At 62.3% G+C, this 21,502-nt stretch overlaps 17 protein-coding genes across 17 annotated transcripts; 11 read left to right on the forward strand and 6 right to left on the reverse strand.

Moving 5' to 3' along the window:
- Window positions 1-26: 26 nt before the first annotated feature.
- On the forward strand, window positions 27-1,214 carry OT_ostta01g02050 (Endoplasmic reticulum vesicle transporter,C-terminal; the record flags this gene model as incomplete). Its single annotated transcript, XM_003074217.2, has 1 exon — window positions 27-1,214. The coding sequence occupies one exon, from the start codon at window positions 27-29 to the stop codon at window positions 1,212-1,214; it is 1,188 nt and encodes a 395-aa protein (XP_003074264.2).
- A 92-nt stretch (window positions 1,215-1,306) lies between these two features.
- On the reverse strand, window positions 1,307-1,915 carry OT_ostta01g02060 (unnamed product; the record flags this gene model as incomplete). Its single annotated transcript, XM_003074218.2, has 1 exon — window positions 1,307-1,915. The coding sequence occupies one exon, from the start codon at window positions 1,913-1,915 to the stop codon at window positions 1,307-1,309; it is 609 nt and encodes a 202-aa protein (XP_003074265.2).
- A 171-nt stretch (window positions 1,916-2,086) lies between these two features.
- Window positions 2,087-3,106, forward strand: OT_ostta01g02070 (Sushi/SCR/CCP; the record flags this gene model as incomplete). Its single annotated transcript, XM_003074219.2, has 1 exon — window positions 2,087-3,106. One exon carries the CDS (start codon window positions 2,087-2,089, stop codon window positions 3,104-3,106), a length of 1,020 nt encoding a protein of 339 aa, XP_003074266.2.
- Window positions 3,107-3,383: 277 nt separating this feature from the next.
- OT_ostta01g02080 (Bacterial PH domain) lies at window positions 3,384-4,097 on the forward strand (the record flags this gene model as incomplete). Its single annotated transcript, XM_003074220.1, has 1 exon — window positions 3,384-4,097. One exon carries the CDS (start codon window positions 3,384-3,386, stop codon window positions 4,095-4,097), a length of 714 nt encoding a protein of 237 aa, XP_003074267.1.
- Window positions 4,098-4,179: 82 nt separating this feature from the next.
- OT_ostta01g02090 (unnamed product) lies at window positions 4,180-5,040 on the reverse strand (the record flags this gene model as incomplete). Its single annotated transcript, XM_003074221.1, has 1 exon — window positions 4,180-5,040. The coding sequence occupies one exon, from the start codon at window positions 5,038-5,040 to the stop codon at window positions 4,180-4,182; it is 861 nt and encodes a 286-aa protein (XP_003074268.1).
- A 164-nt stretch (window positions 5,041-5,204) lies between these two features.
- Window positions 5,205-6,344, forward strand: OT_ostta01g02100 (Nucleotide-binding, alpha-beta plait; the record flags this gene model as incomplete). Its single annotated transcript, XM_003074222.1, has 1 exon — window positions 5,205-6,344. The coding sequence occupies one exon, from the start codon at window positions 5,205-5,207 to the stop codon at window positions 6,342-6,344; it is 1,140 nt and encodes a 379-aa protein (XP_003074269.1).
- A 145-nt stretch (window positions 6,345-6,489) lies between these two features.
- On the forward strand, window positions 6,490-7,860 carry OT_ostta01g02110 (unnamed product; the record flags this gene model as incomplete). The annotated part of the gene is made up of 1 exon (XM_003074223.1): window positions 6,490-7,860. The coding sequence occupies one exon, from the start codon at window positions 6,490-6,492 to the stop codon at window positions 7,858-7,860; it is 1,371 nt and encodes a 456-aa protein (XP_003074270.1).
- A 246-nt stretch (window positions 7,861-8,106) lies between these two features.
- Window positions 8,107-9,135, forward strand: OT_ostta01g02120 (TFIIH subunit Tfb4/p34; the record flags this gene model as incomplete). The annotated part of the gene is made up of 1 exon (XM_003074224.2): window positions 8,107-9,135. The coding sequence occupies one exon, from the start codon at window positions 8,107-8,109 to the stop codon at window positions 9,133-9,135; it is 1,029 nt and encodes a 342-aa protein (XP_003074271.2).
- Window positions 9,136-9,308: 173 nt separating this feature from the next.
- Window positions 9,309-10,247, forward strand: OT_ostta01g02130 (HNH endonuclease; the record flags this gene model as incomplete). The annotated part of the gene is made up of 1 exon (XM_003074225.1): window positions 9,309-10,247. One exon carries the CDS (start codon window positions 9,309-9,311, stop codon window positions 10,245-10,247), a length of 939 nt encoding a protein of 312 aa, XP_003074272.1.
- Window positions 10,248-10,350: 103 nt separating this feature from the next.
- OT_ostta01g02140 (Domain of unknown function DUF814) lies at window positions 10,351-11,310 on the reverse strand (the record flags this gene model as incomplete). The annotated part of the gene is made up of 1 exon (XM_003074226.1): window positions 10,351-11,310. One exon carries the CDS (start codon window positions 11,308-11,310, stop codon window positions 10,351-10,353), a length of 960 nt encoding a protein of 319 aa, XP_003074273.1.
- An 81-nt stretch (window positions 11,311-11,391) lies between these two features.
- Window positions 11,392-12,348, reverse strand: OT_ostta01g02150 (unnamed product; the record flags this gene model as incomplete). Its single annotated transcript, XM_003074227.2, has 1 exon — window positions 11,392-12,348. One exon carries the CDS (start codon window positions 12,346-12,348, stop codon window positions 11,392-11,394), a length of 957 nt encoding a protein of 318 aa, XP_003074274.2.
- Window positions 12,349-12,936: 588 nt separating this feature from the next.
- On the forward strand, window positions 12,937-14,955 carry OT_ostta01g02160 (WD40 repeat; the record flags this gene model as incomplete). Its single annotated transcript, XM_022985304.1, has 1 exon — window positions 12,937-14,955. The coding sequence occupies one exon, from the start codon at window positions 12,937-12,939 to the stop codon at window positions 14,953-14,955; it is 2,019 nt and encodes a 672-aa protein (XP_022838195.1).
- Window positions 14,956-15,049: 94 nt separating this feature from the next.
- Window positions 15,050-15,769, reverse strand: OT_ostta01g02170 (Clp protease proteolytic subunit /Translocation-enhancing protein TepA; the record flags this gene model as incomplete). Its single annotated transcript, XM_022985305.1, has 1 exon — window positions 15,050-15,769. The coding sequence occupies one exon, from the start codon at window positions 15,767-15,769 to the stop codon at window positions 15,050-15,052; it is 720 nt and encodes a 239-aa protein (XP_022838196.1).
- Window positions 15,770-15,871: 102 nt separating this feature from the next.
- OT_ostta01g02180 (Leucine-rich repeat, typical subtype) lies at window positions 15,872-17,350 on the reverse strand (the record flags this gene model as incomplete). Its single annotated transcript, XM_003074229.2, has 1 exon — window positions 15,872-17,350. The coding sequence occupies one exon, from the start codon at window positions 17,348-17,350 to the stop codon at window positions 15,872-15,874; it is 1,479 nt and encodes a 492-aa protein (XP_003074276.2).
- Window positions 17,351-17,541: 191 nt separating this feature from the next.
- OT_ostta01g02190 (Cyclase-associated protein CAP/septum formation inhibitor MinC, C-terminal) lies at window positions 17,542-18,405 on the forward strand (the record flags this gene model as incomplete). The annotated part of the gene is made up of 1 exon (XM_003074230.1): window positions 17,542-18,405. The coding sequence occupies one exon, from the start codon at window positions 17,542-17,544 to the stop codon at window positions 18,403-18,405; it is 864 nt and encodes a 287-aa protein (XP_003074277.1).
- Window positions 18,406-18,479: 74 nt separating this feature from the next.
- Window positions 18,480-19,415, forward strand: OT_ostta01g02200 (unnamed product; the record flags this gene model as incomplete). The annotated part of the gene is made up of 1 exon (XM_003074231.2): window positions 18,480-19,415. One exon carries the CDS (start codon window positions 18,480-18,482, stop codon window positions 19,413-19,415), a length of 936 nt encoding a protein of 311 aa, XP_003074278.2.
- A 213-nt stretch (window positions 19,416-19,628) lies between these two features.
- On the forward strand, window positions 19,629-21,403 carry OT_ostta01g02210 (Beta tubulin, autoregulation binding site; the record flags this gene model as incomplete). The annotated part of the gene is made up of 4 exons (XM_022985306.1): window positions 19,629-19,633; window positions 19,780-19,840; window positions 19,979-20,081; window positions 20,238-21,403. 4 exons carry the CDS (start codon window positions 19,629-19,631, stop codon window positions 21,401-21,403), a joined length of 1,335 nt encoding a protein of 444 aa, XP_022838197.1.
- Between the last annotated feature and the right edge of the window lie 99 nt (window positions 21,404-21,502).

The raw sequence follows: 21,502 nt of genomic DNA on the forward strand, positions 1-21,502 counted from the left end.
CGACGCGCGTCACGCGGCGACGCGGCATGCCGCGCGCGCCCGACGCCATCGCGCGGTTCGATTTATTTCCAAAGCTCGGCGATGATTTCGCCCGGCGCACCGCCGCGGGGGGGGCGCTGAGCGTGGTCGGATTGATGTGCATCGTGATGTTGTTCATCGCGCAGATCGGTGAGCTGACGCGGACGACGACCACGCACGATCTCATCGTGGACGACGTCCCGATCGGGAGCGAGGTGAAGATGCGGGTGCACGTGGACGTGACGCTGCGAGCGATGCACTGCGAACAGGTGAGTCTGGACGTGATGGACGTGACGGGAGAGAATCACTTGGACGTCGACGCGCACGAGGTGCGAAAGCAAAGGATCGATGCGACGGGGAAACCGATCCCGATGACGAGCGAAAAGGTGGAGGTGAACGCGAAGACGGAGGTGAAGGCGAAGGAACCGAGCGAGGAGGTGGTGGTGCGAGCGTGTGGTGATTGTTACGGCGCGCGGGAGGATGGAGCGTGTTGTAACGACTGCGACGCGGTGCGAGAGGCGTACAGAAGCAAGGGATGGGCCCTGCCGGATCTCAGGAAGGTGACGCAGTGCGCCAAGGAATTCGACACGGCCGCGATGTTAAACACGCATCGAGAGGGGTGTCGGTTCACGGGGCACATTGACGTGAACCGGGTGGCGGGAAATTTTCACATCGCGCCGGGGAAGAGCTTCAATAGCATCCACGGGCAGCACGTCCACGATTTATCGCCCTTCGCCGGGTTGGAGCGATACGATTTCTCGCATAAGATTCATAAGATTTCTTTCGGAGAGGAGTTTCCAGGCGTGGTGAACCCGCTCGGTCACGTGTCGCGCGCGCAAGACGGTCAGCATCGGGCAGGCGTGTACCAGTATCGCCTATCCGTCGTTCCGTCGAGGTACAGGTACATCGGTCTAAACGCGCGAACGGTGGAGAGCAACGACTATTCCGTCACCGATCACTATCGCGGGTTCGATCATACGAAAGATGGCGGGTCGCTCCCAGGAATTTTCTTCTTTTACGATCTCTCGCCGCTGCGCATGGAGTACGAGGAACGACGCATGGGTCTCCTTCAGTTCCTCGCCAACGTCGCCGCCATCATAGGTGGTGTCTCCGCGGTGATGGGCATCGTAGACGGCGCGGTGTATCGCGGCCAGCGAGCACTTAAAGAAAAGGTAGACTTAGGCAAACAAGGGTGAGCGGATGTTGGTTGTTATTTCACACACGCCGCCGCATTAGGTAATCATAAGGACAAGATTCACATACATGCAGAAGGTACAGCACCGCCGCGTTAGTTGGCGACGCGCAAAAAGTCCGACGACCCCGATGGGACGTTCGGATGACATCGTTTTCTCAACGCCAACGCGTCCTTGGCGCACTGCTTGCCGACGGCGGCGAGTCGTTTCATCCCTTCAACGAACGAAATCTCCCCGCTCGAGATCTCACGCTTGATCTCGTCGTACTCGGCGTGACATTTCTCCTCCAGAGCCTTCTTCGCCGCTTCGCAATCGTCGTCGGGGTCGTCGTCGCGGTCGTCGTCCGAGCCCGTCGCGCGCGCGCACGCCGAGGCCTCCGCCGCGAGCTCCGAGACGCACGTCCCTCCCACCCTCGCGAGCGCATCCGCGACACACGATGCCTTCGATCCATCCCGCTCGCATCGCTCCACCGCGTCATCGACCTCTCGATCGCACCGCTCGAGGATCCGATCGATCGTCGCGCCCGTCTCCGCCGCCGCCGCCGCCGTCCCGCCCATCCTCGCCGCCGCCCCGCACCGCGCCAGCGCCGCCGCCAAAGCGCGCGCGAGTCCATCACCGGCCTCGATCGCCCGCTCGACCTCCATCGCGCACGTCGACGCCGTCACGCCGACGCGTTCGACGCACGACGATTCATCCATCGCCATCGACCGCGTCCGCGTCGCCGCCGTCGCGCCCGGCACCGCGCGCGCGTCCACGGCACGCGCGAGCGCGACCGTCACCGCGAGCGCGGCGACGAGGACGCGCGCGACGCGCATCGTCTGCGAACGCGCCGTGATGTGATGTGCGGTCACATCGACGTCACGCGCCGACGCGCGATGCGTCGGACGTCCCGCGCGCGCGCGCTCGCGGCGGTGACGCTGGCGCTCTGCGTCCGCGCGTGCGCGGCGACCCCGACGCGCGTGACGTGCGATCGTCGCGGGAGCTATAGCTTGGAGGACTTGGCGACGACGGGACAAATCATGAATGAAACGCCCGTGACGGTGACGAACGCGATCGCGCTCGGCGCCGGGTTCGGGGCGACGTACGGGGCGAACGCGGTGGTGACGCTCGAGCTGAAGAATCTCAAGAGCGGGGGGGCGTTCGTGCACGCGACGGCGGGACGCCTGGGGGGGGACGGGCTGGCTGCGTGGACGGCGCGGACGGATTGCGCGACGACGTCGTTGTACCACAAGTCGTACGGCATGGCGGCGTCGTACGGGGGGGTGACGTGGACGGCGCCGAGTGATGTCTCGAATCTGCCCACGGTGGAGATCTTGGTCGCGTCCGCGAGCGGGCAAGGTGCGGTGACGCGGCAGACGCTCACGCTGACTCGAGACGACAACTGGGTCGCGCCGCCGCCGTCGACGCCGACGTGCGATGCGTCGGCGGTGCCGACGAACGGCGCCAGCGCCGGTGATTGTACGGCCACGCTCGCGGCGGGCGCCACGTGCCAGCCGGTGTGTGCCAGCGGGTACACCGTCTCCGGGACGAGCGCGTGCAGCTCGAGCGGCGTACTGACGCCGGCGACGTGCACCGCGACGCCGGATCCGACGTCGACGCCGACGTGCGATGCGTCGGCAGTACCGACGAACGGTGCCAGTGCCGGTGATTGCACGGCCACGCTCGCGGCGGGCGCCACGTGCCAGCCGGTGTGTGCCAGCGGGTACACCGTCTCCGGGACGAGCGCGTGCAGCTCGAGCGGCGTACTGACGCCGGCGACGTGCACCGCGACGCCGAATCCGACACCAGGGGGCGGATATGGATCGTCTGGATCATCATCCAGCGCCGCGAGTCGCACCGTCACGCTCTCGGCGTCGCTGGCGTTCGCCACCATCCTCGGCGGCGCGCTCGCGTGAGCGCGCCTACGCCCACGCCTGGGTCACCGAGGCGCTTTGCTTTTTCTTTTTTTCCATCAATTTTTTTCCAATGTCCATCACCAGGCATTTTCATCACGTGTACCGCGTCTCGCGTCACCGATTCCGTCGTCATCGAACGCGTCGTCGTCGTCGTCGTCGAACGCGTCGAACGCGTCGATCGGGGCCGCTTTCGCCTCGCGTTATCCAGGACAACACACCACACCGCCGCACACGTCGACGCCCGTCGCCCCGACATCCGACGCGCGCGACGACGAGCATGTTCACCGTCTCCACCACCGCGTCCACGGCGCGCGCGACGATCCGCGCGGTCGCGAGCGGCGCACAAAGTCAAAAAGTGCACCGAGTGACGTCACCAGCCATCGCGCGTCGCGCGCGCGTCGTCGCGCGCGCGGGCGAGGACGAGGCGGGCGAGGACGAGTTCGAGGCCAAGCTCGGTGCGCTCAGAGGGAAGCGATCGAAGCGCGCGGCTGGGTCGAAGACGACGAGCTCCGAGGGCGAGCCAGCGAAGACGTCGAGCGCGCCGTCGAGGTCGCGCGCCAAGGGCGTGCGGGACTTCACGACGACGGATAACATCGATGAGCCGGCGATCGATTGGGGCGTTGAGAGCGTGGTGTACGAAGGACCGCCGGCGAGAGGGGAGGTCGTGGCGAACGTGGCGATGTCGTGGACGCTGGTGTGGATACCGTTGGCGATTCAAGCCGTCGGCCGCGCGCTGTGGTTGACGTACAAGATCACGGATAAGCGCGTGACGGTTATCTCGGTGTCGCCGCTGAGGAAAGAGCGCACGGACATTCCGTTGGATCAAATCACCGATGTGATCTCCATTGGGCGCGGAATCGGAGCCTGGGGTGACATGGTCGTCACGCTTCGCAACGGCGAAAAGGTTGAGGTGCGCTCTCTGCCGGATTTCAAGAAGTGTGAGGAGATGATCCGCAGCAAGATGTACAAGGAGAAGATCATCGATTTCTGAGACGATTCGTAACGTTGAGGACGCCGTGTTGTGCTATCGTACTACCCTATTCATATAATACAACATCGACGATCGTTTCCCGCTACGGCGCCTCGTATCGATACTCGACGACACCGCTCGCCGCGTCGGTGGGAAGTCTCTGCGCGCTCCAACTCGACGCGTCGTCAGCGAACGCTCGGCCAGAGACGACCGTGCGCTCCACTTTTGTCATAGACCCCGATTGAGCGACCGCGCATCGACCGCCGTCGACGACGAATCTCTTCGGCAACGACCTCGCGCCCGCCGGTCTCGACGTCCACCAGTTCACGAGCAGCGTCACGCGCTGTCCTCGAAACTCCGACGCATCGTGCAAAACCCCGTGCCACCGATCGCCATCGAAGACGAAAAATCTATTCTTTTTCACTCCGCACGCGCACACCACGCTCGGCGTCGTCGGTTCGAGTTCGCCCGCGTTCGCCCTCGACGTCGTCTGATCGAACACGCACGTGGCGCCGCCGCCTCGATCGCCCGCAACGTACAGCACGCTCGCCGACGTCGGATGCGACCGCTTCGACGATCCATCATCACACATCACGACGTCACAATCGGTGTGATACACCTTTGGCGGCTCGTCGTGCGCGACGTCTTGGATCCACCACTCGGCGCCGACTATCCGCGCCGTCGACGCCGTCGCGCGACCCGACCGCGCCAACGCCCCGATCGCCGCCTCCACCGCGCACCGCGGCGCGTCGAACGCATCCACCGGACACCAAAACGCGCTCGTCAGCGACGCGCGCGTCGCTCGATCGCCCGTCCCGTCCTCGAACGTTTCGTCGCTCGGTGACCACAGCTCGCTCGTCGGTTCCTCCCCCGCGTCCACGATCTTGACGTACGCGTCGACGAACGCGACGAGGGCGTCGAACGCGTCGTCGCGCAGCGCGTCGTCGCGCGCGTCGACGCGCATCGTCGACGGGCGTGGCGAAGAGACGCCGCGATGGGATGAAACATCGAGCGTTCCCGAGACGTGCTCGACGCGTCACACGCGCGCGCGCGAGCTCGAGCGCGCGACGTCGAGCGCGGACACGGGCGCGGACGACGCGCGCGCGAGGCGTCGTCGACGGGCGCGTCATGCGCGCGAGCGCGGCGGAGGCGGAGCTTCGACGAAAGTATGAATTGCTCAGGAAGAAACGCGAGGCCAAGGCGGCGCGCGAGCTCGAGCGCGCGAGCGGAGATGGGGGGAGTAAGGGCGGTGGTGGGGACGGAGGGAAACTTCGGGGGGGGGAGGCGAGCGCGCGAGGGGTCGGGAGTGGGTTCGGGGGGGCGAGGGGCGGGATCGGCGCGCGCGTCGGCGCGGCGGAGACGAAGAGCGAACCGGTGGATCCCGCGATCGAGCGCGCGAAGGCGATCCTGGCGGGATTGCACAAAAAGAAACAACCAGGGGTGGCGGCGCTGAACGCGAAGGAGAAGGCGGAGAAGGATGAGAATGAGACGATTGGTTCGAACGCGGAGACGAAAAAGCCAAAGCTGGTCTTCACGATGTCCAAGCGCGAGATGAAGGCGACGCCGGTGATGGTGGACGACGACGGCCCGATCGGGTACGCGTCAACGGTGGTGCAGCCGGTGAAGGCGCCGGAGCCGGTGGTCGAAGCGCCGGCGATGGTCGAAGCGCCCGCGGTGGTGGCGCCTGAGCCCGCGCCGGTGGTCGCTCCCATAGTTGTGCCGGCTCCAGTACCTGTGAAGAAGGAGATCAAGCGACCGGGTTTACTGAAACGATCTGGATTACTCTCGCCTGAGCCGGCGAAGCGGGCGAAGTTGAGCGCGCCGACGCCGTTTCCCGACGTGACGGATGGCGTCGGCGAGCGCGTGGACAAGAAGGCGCGAGAGGTCTGGATCGGAGACTTACCGGAAGGGTGCACGGTCGAGATGTTATCCCTGGCGGCATATCGGTACGGACGCGTCAATAGCTGTCGCGTGATCGAGCGTAAAGGCTTTGGTTTCGTCACCTTTGCGGATGGGACGTCGGCGGAAAAAATCGTCAACGCGAGCGTCGCGCACTTCAACGATCCCGAGAAGGAGCCCGTCATCGTGGACGGTCGAATCGTTCGAGTAGATTTCAGCGACGAACGCGGTTCAGGCGGGGACAAGGGTGCGATAGACCTGATTCGTCAGCGTGCCGCCGAAGAGCTCGAACGCATAAGAGATGGAGAAATCGTCGACGAAGCCGTCGAGTACGTGAAGCGAGACGTCGTCGTTTACGACGACATATAAACTAGACATTCTCGAGATGTCACCACCTATTAGCACATGATACTTGAGCGCATTGTTTGAATCCCGCGCGCTCTCCCGCGCGAGTGTACGAGATGCTTCCGACGGTTCCGTCTCCAACCGCACACCTCGTCGCGCGCTCCTCTTCATGGACGACGACCGCGTCGCCTTGCTCGGCGAGACGCCGCCGACACGTCGTCCGTCTTTAACGCGAGATGTATCGCGCGCGTTCGTCATCGCCGTCGCCCTCATCGCCGGTCTCGTCGGCTTCGCGGTGTCGCGTGAAGAGGGTGTTGGCCCGAACGAGCCCGCGCTCGGACGTTCGTGGAAGAGCTCGGACGATCTCGCGCGATGGGCGCACGTCGCCATGCGCGCCAAGGAACGCGGGCGCGTGTTCACGCCCGCGGCGGCGCACCGCGTGGTGGTGATGGCGATGAGCTCGGGCGACAACGCGGCGCAGGCGAACGAGTGGGCGGCGTCGCTCAAAGACGTAGGCTTGACGAAATTCATGATCGGATGCGGGGACGAGAAGTGCTTGAGACCGTTACAAGCGCTTGGTGCGCCCGTGTTCGATGCGAGGGAGTCGACGGGGGGATTCATGATGGACGGGGGGTCAACGGACGACGCCGCGAGGTGGGCCGGGCTGGCCGCCGCGGAATCTTTATTAGACTTAGGATACACCGTCATGTTGACGCAGCCGACGGTGCGGTTCAGGAGGAACCCGATGGAGGTTGTTGCGGACTCTATCTCTCGACACGACTCGACGCACGGAGCGGTGTTCGCGATGCGAGGCGCGACGTCGATGAACGTCACACAAGCGGAACTCGGCGCGTGGACGGATGGGACGTCTCTGGCGTCGCTTCGAGACGATTTCGTCATCTTCACCCCGGGGTCGCAGCCTTTGATTCGATCGGTGTTGTCGTGTTTCAATTCGTCCTTGCCTGAGGACGTCGCGAGTTTGGGACAGAGCGAAGACGAGTTGTCGACGCCAGCGGAGACAGAGTTCAATTACAAATCCAACGCTGCGTACGTGCTAAATCACGTCTTAAGCAAGGATGCGGGGCTGAGATGGAAGAGTCCGAATGGGAAGCCCGCCGCCGCGGCGCCGTTCAAGACGAAACCGCGCGAGATCGCGGTCGACGCCGCGCTTTTGGGTGCCGACGGTTCGGTTCCTGGCGTCACGACGGAGCTCTCCGGTATCGCGAGCATCGGCGACCACCCCATCACCGTCGTCCTTCTGGACACCGTCGTCGCGCGCGCGCACTGCAACGACGCCGATGCCGATCACATGCGTAAGACGTACGTCGTCGGGTGCGATTTAGACGACGCCTCGCTCGCCGGTCGACGCGTAGAAATCGACCATCAGTGCGTCATCTTAAAGGCGTTGGAAGCGTCGGGTGAGGGATTCGGTCGAGGGCCCGCGCATTTATTCGGCGCATTCGAGCATGTCAAGGGTGCGGACAGCCCGATCGCGGACTCAAGAGGCTTCTTAGGCGCCCTCGACGCGTGTCGATTGTAACGCTACACTTCACGCGGTTGCTTCGCCGACGCCGCACACGTCGACGCGTCCCGTCGATGCGCGATCGCGACACGTCGTCGCTCGAGACGTACACGCGTGCGGCATCTCGACGGGACAGCAGGCCGTCTCTCGCGCGTCGTCCTCGCGCGTGCGCGCGCGCGAAGAACTCGAGAGCGCAACGAGGATTGATTCCGCATCGTCGCCTCGTTCGCCCCGAGTGAACGCGTCGCGACGCGCGCGACGACGATGCCGGAGCCGCGAGACGACGACGTGACGGACGATCGATCGCTCTTGATCGTGCTCGTGGAAACGAACCCGAGAACGTGGGAGACGAGCGAGGGGAAGGGCGAGGGTACGCCGGCGTCGCGCGGATTGTCGAGCGTGCTGGGGGCGACGATCACGTTCTTGAACGCGTTCTTCGCGCTGAATCAGCAAAACAGAGCGGTGGTTGTGGCGGTGCACGGGGATGGGTGTCATTACCTGTACACGTCTCCGCTCGGGGTGGAGACGGATGAGGACGGGGACGAGGCGGAGGACGCGCGGTGGGCGAACAAAGTCGGCGGATTGGATCCGCTTCAGTCGGAGGCGGGACCGACGATTCTGAGGCGTTTAGGGGAGTTGAACGCGGCCGAGACCGGGTCGAGCGCGACGGGTGCGAAACGCGACAAGGCGGACTCTGATGATGGTCCGGCGACGTCGCCGTTCGCGGGAGCGCTGAGTTTGGCGTTGTGTTACTGCAATCGCGCGCAAGCGCTCGAGAATGCCGCCGGTTTACGCTCCAAGCCGCGTATTCTATGCCTCCAGGCGTCGCAGGACAATCCAACGGATTACATTCCCATGATGAACGCCATTTTCAGCGCTCAGAGACAATCGATCCCGGTCGACGCCTTCGCCTTGGGCGAGCACGACTCTCCGTTCATGCAGCAAGCGGCGCATATCACCCGCGGCGCTTACGTCAAGCCCACCCTCGGCGATGGCTTACTCCAATATCTCCTCTCCACCGCCGTGATGGACCTCAGGAGCCGCGCCTTCCTTAAGCTTCCAGCAGCGCGAGGCGTCGACTTTCGCGCCTCGTGCTTTTGCCACAACGGCCCGTCAAGCGTCGGCCTTCGTGTGCTCCGTCTGCCTCTCCGTCTTCTGCGACGGTCGTCCCGCGTGCGACACGTGCGGCACCACATTCGACGCCCCCGACGTAGCATCATAGACGTCATAGATCCCTCTTCACGCGCGATCTCTCCGCCTCGCCCGCCCGCCCGCCCGCCCGCCCGCGCGTAAAAGATACTTTGCCTGCGCCAGGGACAGATCTCTCGCCTCGAACCGACCCCGCATCTCCCGACGCGTCGCCGCGCCCCGATCGACCCCGCGCCCGTGACCCGCGTCGTCGACGTCGTCGATCGCGATCGCGTCGACGACGTCGCGCGCGTCGGCGTCGACGCGCCGGAGACGCGATGCCGCTGACGATTCAAAAAACGTCAACGGTTTTCGTTAGTCTCGGACGTTCGCGATGGACGACGACGACGACGCGGACGGCGACGCTCGGACGGGTCACAGGGACGGAACGGACGCGGGCGGTGGTCGCGACGGCGCGCGCGCGACGTGGGGCGGTGCTCGCGAGCGGTGAGAGCGCGAGGGAGCGGGCAAAGGCGCTGAGCGGACGCGGCGACGGACAGCGAAGAGGGAGTCAGACGAAGCCGAAGCAGCGAGCGCAGGTGGAGGTGCGAGCGATGCATAAACCGATGGCGATGCCCACGGCGCTCGTGAAAGAGTGTGTGGAGGGACCGCTGGAGCTGGCGACCGATGAGCATCGCGTGCTGGTGCTGGACGTCGGTTACAGAACGATAGACATCGTCTCGTGGCAGCGCGCGGTGGTGCTGCAGATGTACGAAAAGGTTGACGTCGTCGCGTATTACGATGGACCGTGGGCGCTGAGTGCGGAGGATGCGTATTACGTCCCGGCGGTTGTGCGCACGCGGGAGTACAGCAGGCACGTGAGTCACAAGACGCCGCTTGTCTCTCTGCACAGAAGGAATATTTTCATCCGCGACGGTTTTAGATGCCAATACTGCGGTACAGGGGACGATTTGACGGTCGATCACGTCTTTCCGGCGTCCAAGGGAGGGCCCTGGACGTGGGAGAATCTCACCACGGCGTGCGCGCGATGCAACAACAAGAAGGGCGACAAGCTGTTGTCGCAGAGCGGGCTCAAGCTGCGCAGCCAGCCGAAGGCGCCGACGGTGGCAAACATGTGCCTTTACACGCGACACGGGCGATTTGTTAACCCACCGGAGGAGTGGGTGCCCTTCATCCCCGTCGACCAAATCGTAAAAACTCATGAGAAACGGAAGAAGGCGAACTCGAAGGGGGCGGCCGTCGCTCGGTGCAGATGAGAATTTAAACGCGCCAAAATTGTTGTACTGTACCAGTACCGGCTACGAAAGTGTTTTAAGAAGATGTTGTCATATAAGTATCTTACGCATACATGCACGCGCGCTACTCTTTCGTCGCCATCAATCTTTCCAGGCGTTCTGCCTCGTCCTTGACGTTCACCGTCACCGTTCGAATATCGCCGCTCAACTGCACCAATCCGGGCTTCGCACCGCGCGGTTTGCTCACCTGTCTACATCGCACGAGCGACACCTGCGCGCGACCCACTTGGTTCGCCTTGCTATTCTTCGCCGCCAACACGGCCGCATCTATAATCGTCTCCTTGGGTAAATCGTCCCCGGTGTATCGAATGACGACGTGCGAACCCGGACATCCCGCCGCGTGCATCCACCAGTCCCGCGAGTCCCTACACTGCGGGTCGCAGCTCACGCTATCGTTATCCGAGGACGTTCGACCGACGCGGATGTCGATTCCATCCACGCTCACAAAAGTCCAGTACGGCATCCGCGGCTTAGTCACGTTCTTCGGCCCCTTTTGTTTCACCACTCTCGGCGGCCTCGCCGGGGGCTCATCCTTCACGTCGAGCGCCGCGGCCAACGGGTACGCCTCCTCCGCGAACGCCGGCGAGTTCGTACTCTTACACGACATCAGAATCTCGCTCAGTGTATTCAAATCCGCTAATTCTGTCTTTAACGCCTTCAACTCCGCCTCGATCGCCTCAACGTCCGGCGCCGCGAGTAACTCGTCATCCGTCGCGTCCTCGCGCGCGAGCAACGCGTCCACTCGCTCACGTCCTTGACGCAATTTCGTCGTCGTCTTCCCGACCTTTTTCATCGCTCGATCGATTCGTCGTAGCGTCTCCTTCTTCATTCCGTCAACGTCGATCTCTTCGATCGGTTTGTACGTCGACGTCGACGTTTGTACGTCATCGTCGGCGGCGGTGAAGTTTTGGCGAAGGACTCTTGAGCTCGATGCGACGTGTTCGAGACGCCTCGTCGGAGCGCGACGACGCGCGGTGGACGCACGCGCCGTTATCGACGCGGTGATGCGACCGAGCGCGGACATGGCGTCACAAGGCTAGGGTGAGACGCGACGCGCAGTGAGGGGCGCGCGAGCGGGACGGATAGCGCTAGAGCGCGCCGCGCGTCATCCGACGAAACCAAAGTACTCGGGATCGTTCTGAATGAGTTTGGTTCGGTTGGCGAATTTTCCTTCGTCCTCGTCGCTCGCGCACTCGTCGTCGAGGCGAGCACGAGCAAGGGCGTCCTCGATTTGGGCCTCGGTCGGGATGGGCCGGGGCGCGAGCGCCTTGATGGCGTCCTCGAGCGTGGCGTACTGCGGGAGTGGACGGATTCCGAGCGCCTCTGGCGTTCGAGCCTGCTTGTTCATGACGGACATGTCGTCATCGGCGCGCATGAGGGCGTAAGTGATCATGTCCAAGGTGTCCGAAGGGGCGTCCTCGACGACTCGTCGTGAGGCGGCGGCGACGACGTACGCTCGCGAGGATTTCGCTTGCGCTGCCGCCTTGACGATCATCTTCGAATCTGACGCTCGTACTCGACAGGAGTGCTCGCCATGGACGATAGCGAAGTGACAGTTAACTTGCTCGATGGATTCCCACACGTCATCCGCGTCCCAGGCGCAGTGGAATTCGGGATCGACGCGGAACATCCAAATCTCGCTTCCGGACGGTAGCGTCAGCCCCTTCACGCGCCGAGACGCTCTCGTGAGCGTTTGAATCGCGCGAACACACGCGTATCGCGGATTCCTGTGTTCGGAATGTTTGTCATCGGCGATCGACGGCGACATAAGCGCGCACACGGCGTCGAGAATATCAAAGTAAGCACCTGCTTGCAGAGGGAAAAACGAATACGCATCCGCTGGAGCGAGTGGCGAGCACTCAACGAGCACTGTCGACGCCACGAGTCGTGGATTCTTCTTCGCGAGCTCAAGGGCGACGATACCACCAAGACCAAAGCCCACGAACGCGACCGGGCGCACGTACAAATCGAGCTCGACGATGAACGACTCAATGTCTGCGGCTAAGTCGCTCGGCGCGTATCGCCCCTCGCTAGATCGAGAAGAATCACCGTGACCTCGCATATCAATCGCGTACGTCCGATACCCACGCTCGCTGAGCTTTTGCGAGAGTCCGTAGTACACATCACCGCACTCTCCAACGTCATGCAAGACGATGACGACACGATCCGAGCCTCCGTACGCGCGATACCGACACCGCGTCCCCGTCTCCAAATCCACCCATCGCGTCTTCTCACCCTTATCGATCGCCCGCGCCTTGATCTCCGCCCCCTCCAAAGCCTTGACCAACTTCCGTTCCTCCACGAGCGCCGGTTCCAGAGCTCCGACGATCGCTTCGCTCGTCACCAACGCCGTCGCACCGCTCGTCACCAAAGAACCGCCCACGAGCGCCAGAGACGACTCGACGCGCGGCGCTCGACGATGACTCGGCGTCGGTTCCACGCCTCGACCGCGGCCCGAGCGCGTCCTCGATCTCGTCCGCGTCGATCATCTCGATCGCGCCCGCGCGCGTCGACGTGTGCGCGATGAAACGCTCGACGACGTTCGCGTGACGAAAACCGTTTTAAAACGCTCGCGAAAAAGTCAACGCGCTTTTTTATTTTTACCGACGCGCGAGCGCCGCGCGCGACGCCACGCGCGCGCGCGGTCGAGATGGCGCGCGGGGAGAGAACGGGGACGAGCGCGAACGATCGTCGGTCGACGCGCGCGGAAGAGAATCACGCGCGAGCGGAGGTGATCGTCGACGACGATGGAATCGTGCGAACACCGAGACCGCTGAGCGGGCGAGGTGGGCGGGTGGACGCGCGCGAGCGCGGACGACGGGCGTCGACCGCGTCGAGCGCGCCGGAGACGACGATTGTGAGTGAGTGCGCGAGCGAGTGCGGTGGGGAGAGCGGTGTGGGACGGGTGGGTGAGGGTAGGCGCGCGGGCGACGGGCGGCGCGCGGGCGGATTGAGAGATGAATCGGCGAAGACGCGAAGGGAGCACGCGTACGTCAGCGACACAGATGCGCTCGAAACTGAGTGCGAGAACGCGAGAGAGATTCATGCAAAACGAGACGCGGCGTACGCAGCCAAGGTGAAGGATGTTCGTGCGTCAAGAGCGCAGTTATCGGAGTCAAGCGTGCAGACGTTGGAAACGCCACGGTTCGACGCGAGATCGATGACGACGACGACGAAGCGAGAGACGCGCGCAGTGCAGGCGGATGAATTGGTCGGAGAGAAATGTGATGGTAATCTCGCAGATGTGACGTCCGAGCGTTCGCTTCGCGTGCGTGTGGGAGTCGTTCGAACCATCGAGGATGCGCTTCGTGAACGTGAACGATTAGAGTATTGCTTGAAGTACAGAGGTTTGCGCCCTGCGAAAGACTCGAATGAGCGAGATTTGATCGAGTTGAGTACGTTGAAATGTACCGAGACTGCGGGCATGAACGTGTCGTGCGTGAAGTGCAATCCGATGAGAGGGGATTTAGTGTGCGTCGCGTACGGCGATTTTAGTTTCGCCGGCGCGAATTCGTGCGATGTGAAGGAGAAGGGTGCGCTCGCATTTTGGTCGCTTCGTTCGGAGGCTCCGATTTACGTCGCGAAATTTGCGAGCGGGGTTATGTCCGTGGATTGGTCGAGAGAAAGTCCAAGCTTACTCGCTGTTGGATTCTATGATGGGGAAGTAATCGTGTTGGACGTGGGACAATTACGCCCTGACGATTATCGAGACGCCGCGACGTCCACGTCATTCACCTCGACGTACCGCGGTCAAATGATGTCAAATGAGCACCGCCACAACGATCCAGTTTGGGCTGTTAAATGGATCGAAGTGCGAGACTCTGATGAATTCGAGTGTGACGAGAGTGAGAGCACGACGAGCGTGTTAATGTCCGCCTCGACTGATGGCAAAGTCCTTCGATGGGATTTGCATAACGGTCTGCACGCATCGGAAGCTCTCGCCGTGCGATGGTCACCACCGGGCAACGAAAGCGGGTTATCCAAGGACACATCTGCGATCGACGGTGTCGACGTCGCACGTCTCGCGGGAGTGACCTGCTTTGATTTCGCCGCCGATGCCAAGTATTTCGTTGTCGGCACAGAGGAGGGGAAAGTCCACCAGTGCTCGCTGGACTTCTCAGACCAGTACGTGTCGTCGTACGCCTCGCACATCGGACCGGTGTACGCGATCAAGTACAATCCGTATCACGAACGAATTTTCATCACGTGTTCGGCCGACTGGACGCTCCGTGTGTTTATGGACGACGCAGCGCATCAAAACAATGACTTCACTTTGATCGACGAATCGTCGTCCCGCCTCAAGCTATCGAATATCATCCAACCTCGATTCGTGATTGAATACGGAGAGCAGCCAATTAATGCTGTCGCGTGGAGCCCGTGGTGCGCCACTGAGTTTGCGGCAGTTACGGATGCCGGCACAATTGAAATTTGGGACTTGGCGTCCTCCACCGTCGTGCCAAAACACGAAGTCCGAATCACGCCCGACCGCACGGCTGCGGTGAGCGTGACGTACGCCCACGATGCACCGGTGATGTACGTTGGCTGTGCCACGGGATCTACTCGAGTCTTCCGAATCAACTGGCGAGACCCAACGGAGGAAGTCGAAGCGCGAGAGATCCAACGTGCGACGCTAGAGAACATCATGAACGAGAAATCTCACAAACACTAAGACGAGGAGCGTTTGAGTAAAGTGAAATTTGATTTGATTGATTTTACACCTTACGCGCGATAACCGTATAAAATGCGCGTCCCGCGCCTCTAAATTACTCCTCTTTGGTCGCCGCTGCACGATGTTCGATGACCTCATCTATCAAGCCAAACTCCAACGCGTCCGAGGGACTCATAAACGTATCTCGCTCGAGCGTCATCCCAATCTTATCGTACTCTTGATTCGTGTGCTTCATGTAAATATGAATCAACTTTTCGCGCACGTTCAAGATCTCCTGCGCGTGAATTGCGATGTCGCTCGCCTGTCCCGAAGCCCCTCCGCTCGGTTGGTGCAGCATCACGCGCGAGTTCGGTAAACTCCTTCGTTCACCCTTCGCCCCCGCCGCGAGCAACAACGACGCCATGCTACTCGCCTGTCCAACACAAAGCGTGTGTATCGGCGGCGACACGTACTGCATCGTGTCGTAGATCCCCAACCCCGCCGTCACGCTCCCTCCCGGAGAGTTGACGTACATCCAAATCGGCGCCGTCGGCGACGCGCTCTCGAGGAACAACAACTGCGCCACCGCGAGCGAGCTCGCGGTGTCATCGATCGGGCCGTTGATGAACACGATGCGCTCCTTTAACAGTCGGGAGTAAATGTCGAACACGCGCTCTCCGCGATTCGTTTGTTCGAGCACCATTGGGACCAAGGCGTAATTCCGAATCGTCCCCATTGAACTCGACGACCGATCGATCGGTGGGGTCGCGAGGACGTTCACGCGCGTGAGAGAGCGCGCGGATGACCGCGAACGATTCAGAGCTGCGCGGAACATCGCGCGCGGGACGCGACCGCGTCGAGGACTGACGCGCTGGCGCGTCGCGAGCAAGTGCCACTAACATTTACAGCGAACGCTCACCGAGCGAGTTTAGCTCGCCTACGTAGCTAGATTAGTTGCGGTGGAAACGCCGATGAGTCCCGGGATGGAGAAGTCGTGGATGTTCTCGATGACGGCGACGCGACGTAGGACGTCGACGACGGAACGGAGGGAGGACGGTCTCTTTTCGAGAAAGTCGTCTAGGACGGAGCCGCACGCGGCGACGAAGGAGTGGTTGGCGACACCGTCGTGGCGGGAGCTGATTTCCTCGAGGAGGGTGCCGTAGGCGCGACGCTCGCAAGCATCGATGATGGACGCTTCGGGGGAGTCGACGTCGTAGAACCAGGTGGCGCCGAAATCTCCTAGCTTTGCCCTCGGCTTCACCCCCGGCGCCTGTCTGATGAAGAGGATGTTGTGCGCGTAGATATCTCCATGACACACTCCCATCGACTGTAAGTCGCACAGCGCCGAACCGACGTCAATGGCGATTGCTGCGATCTCGCGAGCGGTAAACGTGGTGTCGTCGTGGTACACGTCTCGCGTGACGGTGTGGAAATTCGGAGGTTTCCCAAGAGGCTGCCAGTCGTTGTTGAGATACTCCATCACCAATCCCCTGGAGTCACCTCGAGTGAAGCACCCTAGCGCTTTTACCGTTCCCTCGCTTCGCACCTTTGACGTGACCATCGACGCCATCAGCTCGTCCTGTGGTCTCCCATCGCTCGTTTTCTCCGTGTTAGCGTACACCTTCAGAGCGACGAGTTGACCATTGAGCCTTCCTGCGTACACATTCCCGGACGTTCCCCTCCCGATCGGTTGGGCGTTCATCGGGACGTCAAACTTCTCCCACGGCGTGAGCGGCAACTCGTCCTCGCCGATGCTCGCCTCGGCCTTTCTCGCCGATCCATCCGTCGCGGGATTCCCCGCCGCCGCCAACCACGTTAATTTAGGTAAAGAATATAACCAACTCGGAATCTGTTCAAACTCGTTATCCGCGATTCGCAACAACTCCAAATTTTCCAACTTTTTCATCGACTCTGGAAGCTCCCTGAGACGGTTCCCGGCGAGCATGAGTTTACGCATCGCCTTACACTCCCCGATCGCGCTCGGTAACCGCTCGATCGCGTTATCGCTCAGAATCAACCACCCAAGACTTCTCGGCAGCGCCGTCTCCGAAATCTCTCGCAACGCGTTCGACTTAAAGCTCAACATGTACAGCTCCGGGAGCTCGCCCAGCACCTCCGGCGCGTCCGCGAACGCGTTCCCCAAAAAGAACGCGATTCGCAACCGTCGACATCGTCCCAACGCCCTCGGGAGCGCTTTCAGATTATTCCCTCCGCAGTTCAGCACCTCGAGCCCGGTCAATCGTCCGATATCCTCTGGGAGTTCGCGTAATCCACAATTCACCAGCGACAGCGATGTGACGTCGTCCAGCGCCCCCGTGCGCAGGGCGTCGAGGACGTGCGACGCGCTGGCCCCGGTGAGATCGACCGCGCGCGGTGGACGCGCGCGCGGGGCGTCTGGGAGATCGCGAGCGACCATGACGCGCGCGAGACGCGCGCGCGAGTGCGGGACGCGCGTCGAGCGCCGAGAGCGCGCGACGGGGCGTCACGCGGCACGCACGGGCGACGGGACGGCGCGATGGCGCGCGCGATGGCACGCGATGGCACGCGCGCGCGCGCGCGCGCGGGCGGGCGGGCGTGGGATCGAGGACGGCGACGCGCGAGCGATGGATGTGGACGCGGGGCGCGCGGACGCGGGCGGGCGGCGCGGGAGACGAACGACGGCGCCGCGGTGCGGCTAGGTGCGGATCCGCCGACGCCGACGACGCGCGCGCCGGCCGTTGGTCATCGCGCGGGAGCGTCAGGGGGGGTGAGGTGATCGAACACGCGGGAGACGTCGTGGTGAAGGGGGACGTCGAGCGAGACGGAGCGGTGCGCGCGCGCGGCGACGTCTTCGTCTGGGGATCGCTCCGGGGGGAGGTGGAGATCGATCTCGGTGAGGATGGTGATGATGCAGAGGTGCGGGCGTTGGATATGCGTCCGGAGGTGCTGCGGATCGGTAAGGCGGTGATGGACGCGCCGGCGCACCTGTTGGTCGCGGACGCCGTCGACGGACGACCGCTTCGGGCGCGCCCCGAGATTGCGCGCGAGCGAGACGGGAAGATTGTCATCGGTGGGATGAAACCGTTGACGACGAGCGAGACCGCGAACGATCCCGCGCGCGCGGTGAGGAAATCGGCCAAGGTCACCGGCGCGTACATCGGTTTGGTCGGCGTCGCGCTTCTCGCGCGTCCGCGAGCGGTGTTCTCCCTCCTCTTCAACGCGTTGGAGATCTCGTCGGTTTGGATACGCGTTTTCGGTGTTCTGTGCGTCACGTTCGGGATCTGGTACACGGTCGTCCCTTCGCTCGAGTCCAAGGGGATCTCGTTATCGTATTATCGAGCGAGCGTCTTCGGCCGCGCGTGGGTCTTCGCCTCCCTCGTCGCCATCGCCGTCCTCGAACCCTCCGCGCGCCTCGGACTGATTCTCTTAGGTTCCATCAACGCGTTGTCCGCGTTCGTCATGCATCGCGCCATCGCGTGCGTCGATAGATGACTTCGCGCGACGCGCTCGATGTCAACCGTCTCGCCGACGCGAGTCGTTGCATTCTCCGCACACGCGACCGCGCGATGCCGAATCACAAAAAAGTCAAGGCTGAACGCGACCGCGCCGCCGCCGCCGCCGAGCGCCATCGGCGTGAACGCGAGGCGAGAGCGTCGGTCGAGGAACGACAAAGAAGGATGACGGAAATGCTTCGAGAGCGGGGTGGACGCACCGTGCTCGATCGCGAGAGCGGACGAAGCTTCACCGTGGGCGGCGCGGGCGTGAGCGGGGCGAGCGGGGCGGAGATGGCGCTGAACCTGCTGCGGATGCGATTGCAAGCGGAGGGTGGACGCGAGCCGAGCTTGGTTTTTCAAGACGCGCCGCGAGATCGCGACGAGGACGACGAAGACGAACTCATGAGGAATCAGTTGGGGATAAGCCAAGACGCGGCGACGCGGTACGAAGTCGGGGATGAGGTTGATTTCATACGAGATGGACGAGCGTTGGGACCGCCGTACGAGTCCGAGAGACCGGGCGAGAGCTATTGGATGCGAGGAATAATCATCAAGAAGTGGGCGTTGGCCAAGGAGTTCGATAACTTGCATCGCCTCCCCCTGCGAGAGGTTCCGCCCGTGTTCCCGTACGCCGTGCGCGTGTTAGATGAAGACGGAGAACACGGCGAGGTCTGGCCCGTGCTACGCGACGATCCCGATCACTGCCGAGCAACGGCGGCGAAGTACCAAACCGGTTACGAAGGCTTGCGTTTCAAGGTTGGCGACGCGGTGGAGTGCGCGATCGGCCCCAACGAGTGGATGCGAGGCACCGTTCGCGAACTTCATAAGCCCTACCCCGCCTGGGGCCACGGATGGTACGCGGATGGAAAAAGTATCGCGGGCGCGACGAAGGATACCGTTCCGTACTTCGTCACCCCGCACGGCAAAGAGCTCCACGGTGCTTACGAGTACGAGGACATCATCATGGTTCCCGCCGATAACGACGGCTACGTGCGCGCCGCGAGATGAGCGCTCTCCCGCGCGTTCGTTCGCGCCCCGTCGCGACGCGCGTCATCCGCCGCGCGCGTCTACTTTCTGTATTGTACCAAATCTCAAGCCATGTACTACATATCCCGCACACCGACTCGCGCCAGGGGAACAGTTTTCCCACATTTAAACGAATCTGCACACATCGTCACCGACCGACGCGCGCGCGAGCGTCTCTCTCGCGGCTCGCTCGTCATGCGGTGCGTCGACGCGCGTCGCGCATCTTTCCCTCGACCGCGCGCGCGCACCGATCGCGCTCGACGGCGCCGTCGAACGAACAATGAGGCGAAGATCGTCGCGCGGACACTGACGCGCGCGACATCGACATCTTTTCCCGCGCGCGCAGGGAAATCGTGCACATCCAAGCCGGGCAGTGCGGGAACCAAATCGGGGCGAAATTCTGGGAGGTGCGTGTGACGGATGATGGCGTTGAAACGCGTCGAGCGCGTGACGAGAGGGCGATGTACTGTTGAGAATCAACCATTCGCGTGGTGCGTGATCTCGAGACTGACGTCGCGTCGACGCCGCGCTTTACGTGCGCGTAGGTGATCTGCGATGAACACGGCATCGGTGCCGATGGGACCTACATCGGGGACTCCGATTTACAGCTCGAGCGCGTGAACGTGTACTACAACGAAGCGAACGGAGGTGCGTCGAAGAGCGAGAAGCTAACGGCTCAAAAAATGAGCGATGAATATTTGGACTACTCGTGATTCGTGTCGATTCGTGACGCTTTGGGGGCTCTGTCGTCGTGAAATCGCGTGGGAAAACTGGACTGACGTGTGCATCGCGTTCGCGACGCAGGACGCTACGTGCCAAGAGCGGTTCTCATGGATCTCGAGCCCGGAACGATGGACTCAGTGCGCTCTGGACCGTACGGACAAATTTTCCGACCTGACAACTTTGTGTTCGGTCAAACGGGTGCGGGGAACAACTGGGCCAAGGGTCACTACACCGAAGGCGCGGAGTTGATCGACTCCGTTCTGGACGTCGTGCGAAAGGAGGCGGAGTCGTGCGACTGCTTGCAAGGTTTCCAAGTGTGCCACTCGCTCGGCGGCGGTACTGGTTCCGGTATGGGTACGCTTCTCATTTCGAAGATTCGCGAGGAGTATCCCGATCGCATGATGCTCACGTTCTCCGTCGTGCCATCCCCGAAGGTGTCCGACACCGTTGTTGAACCGTACAACGCCACGCTCTCCGTGCACCAGCTCGTTGAAAACGCCGACGAGTGCGTCGTGCTCGACAACGAAGCGCTTTATGACATCTGCTTCCGCACGCTGAAGCTCACGAATCCGACGTTCGGTGACTTGAACCACCTGATTTCGGCCGTTATGTCTGGTATCACGTGCTGCTTGCGATTCCCCGGTCAGCTCAATGCGGACTTGCGTAAGCTTGCAGTCAACTTGGTGCCGTTCCCGCGCTTGCACTTCTTCATGGTTGGCTTCGCACCACTCACGTCCAGAGGCGCACAACAGTACCGCGCGCTCTCTGTTCCGGAGATCACGGCGCAAATGTGGGACGCGAAGAACATGATGTGCGCCGCTGACCCGCGTCATGGCCGCTACCTCACCGCCTCCGCGCTCTACCGTGGACGCATGTCCACCAAGGAGGTCGATGAGCAATTGCTTAACGTTCAAAACAAGAACTCCTCCTATTTTGTCGAGTGGATTCCGAACAACGTTAAGAGCTCGGTGTGCGACATCCCTCCGAAGGGTCTTAAGATGTCCGCCACCTTTGTTGGCAACACTACCGCGATTCAAGAAATGTTCAAGCGCATCAGCGAGGCGTTCACGTCCATGTTCCGACGCAAAGCGTTCTTGCACTGGTACACGGGTGAGGGTATGGATGAGATGGAGTTCACCGAGGCTGAATCGAACATGAACGATTTGGTGTCCGAGTACCAGCAGTACCAGGACGCCACTGTGGATGATGACGGAGATTACGACGACGACGACGACGGAGCGTATTAAATAACATCGCGCCCGCTCGGCGGCTCACGCGGATGCGAGCTCGCCGTTCCTCGCGCGTTCGCACTCTTTAGACACCACCCACGGCTAGCGTAGGACTCT

The sequence above is a fragment of the Ostreococcus tauri genome (genome assembly GCF_000214015.3).
Source record: "Ostreococcus tauri WGS project CAID00000000 data, contig chromosome 01, whole genome shotgun sequence".
Taxonomy (NCBI): Eukaryota; Viridiplantae; Chlorophyta; class Mamiellophyceae; order Mamiellales; family Bathycoccaceae; genus Ostreococcus; species Ostreococcus tauri.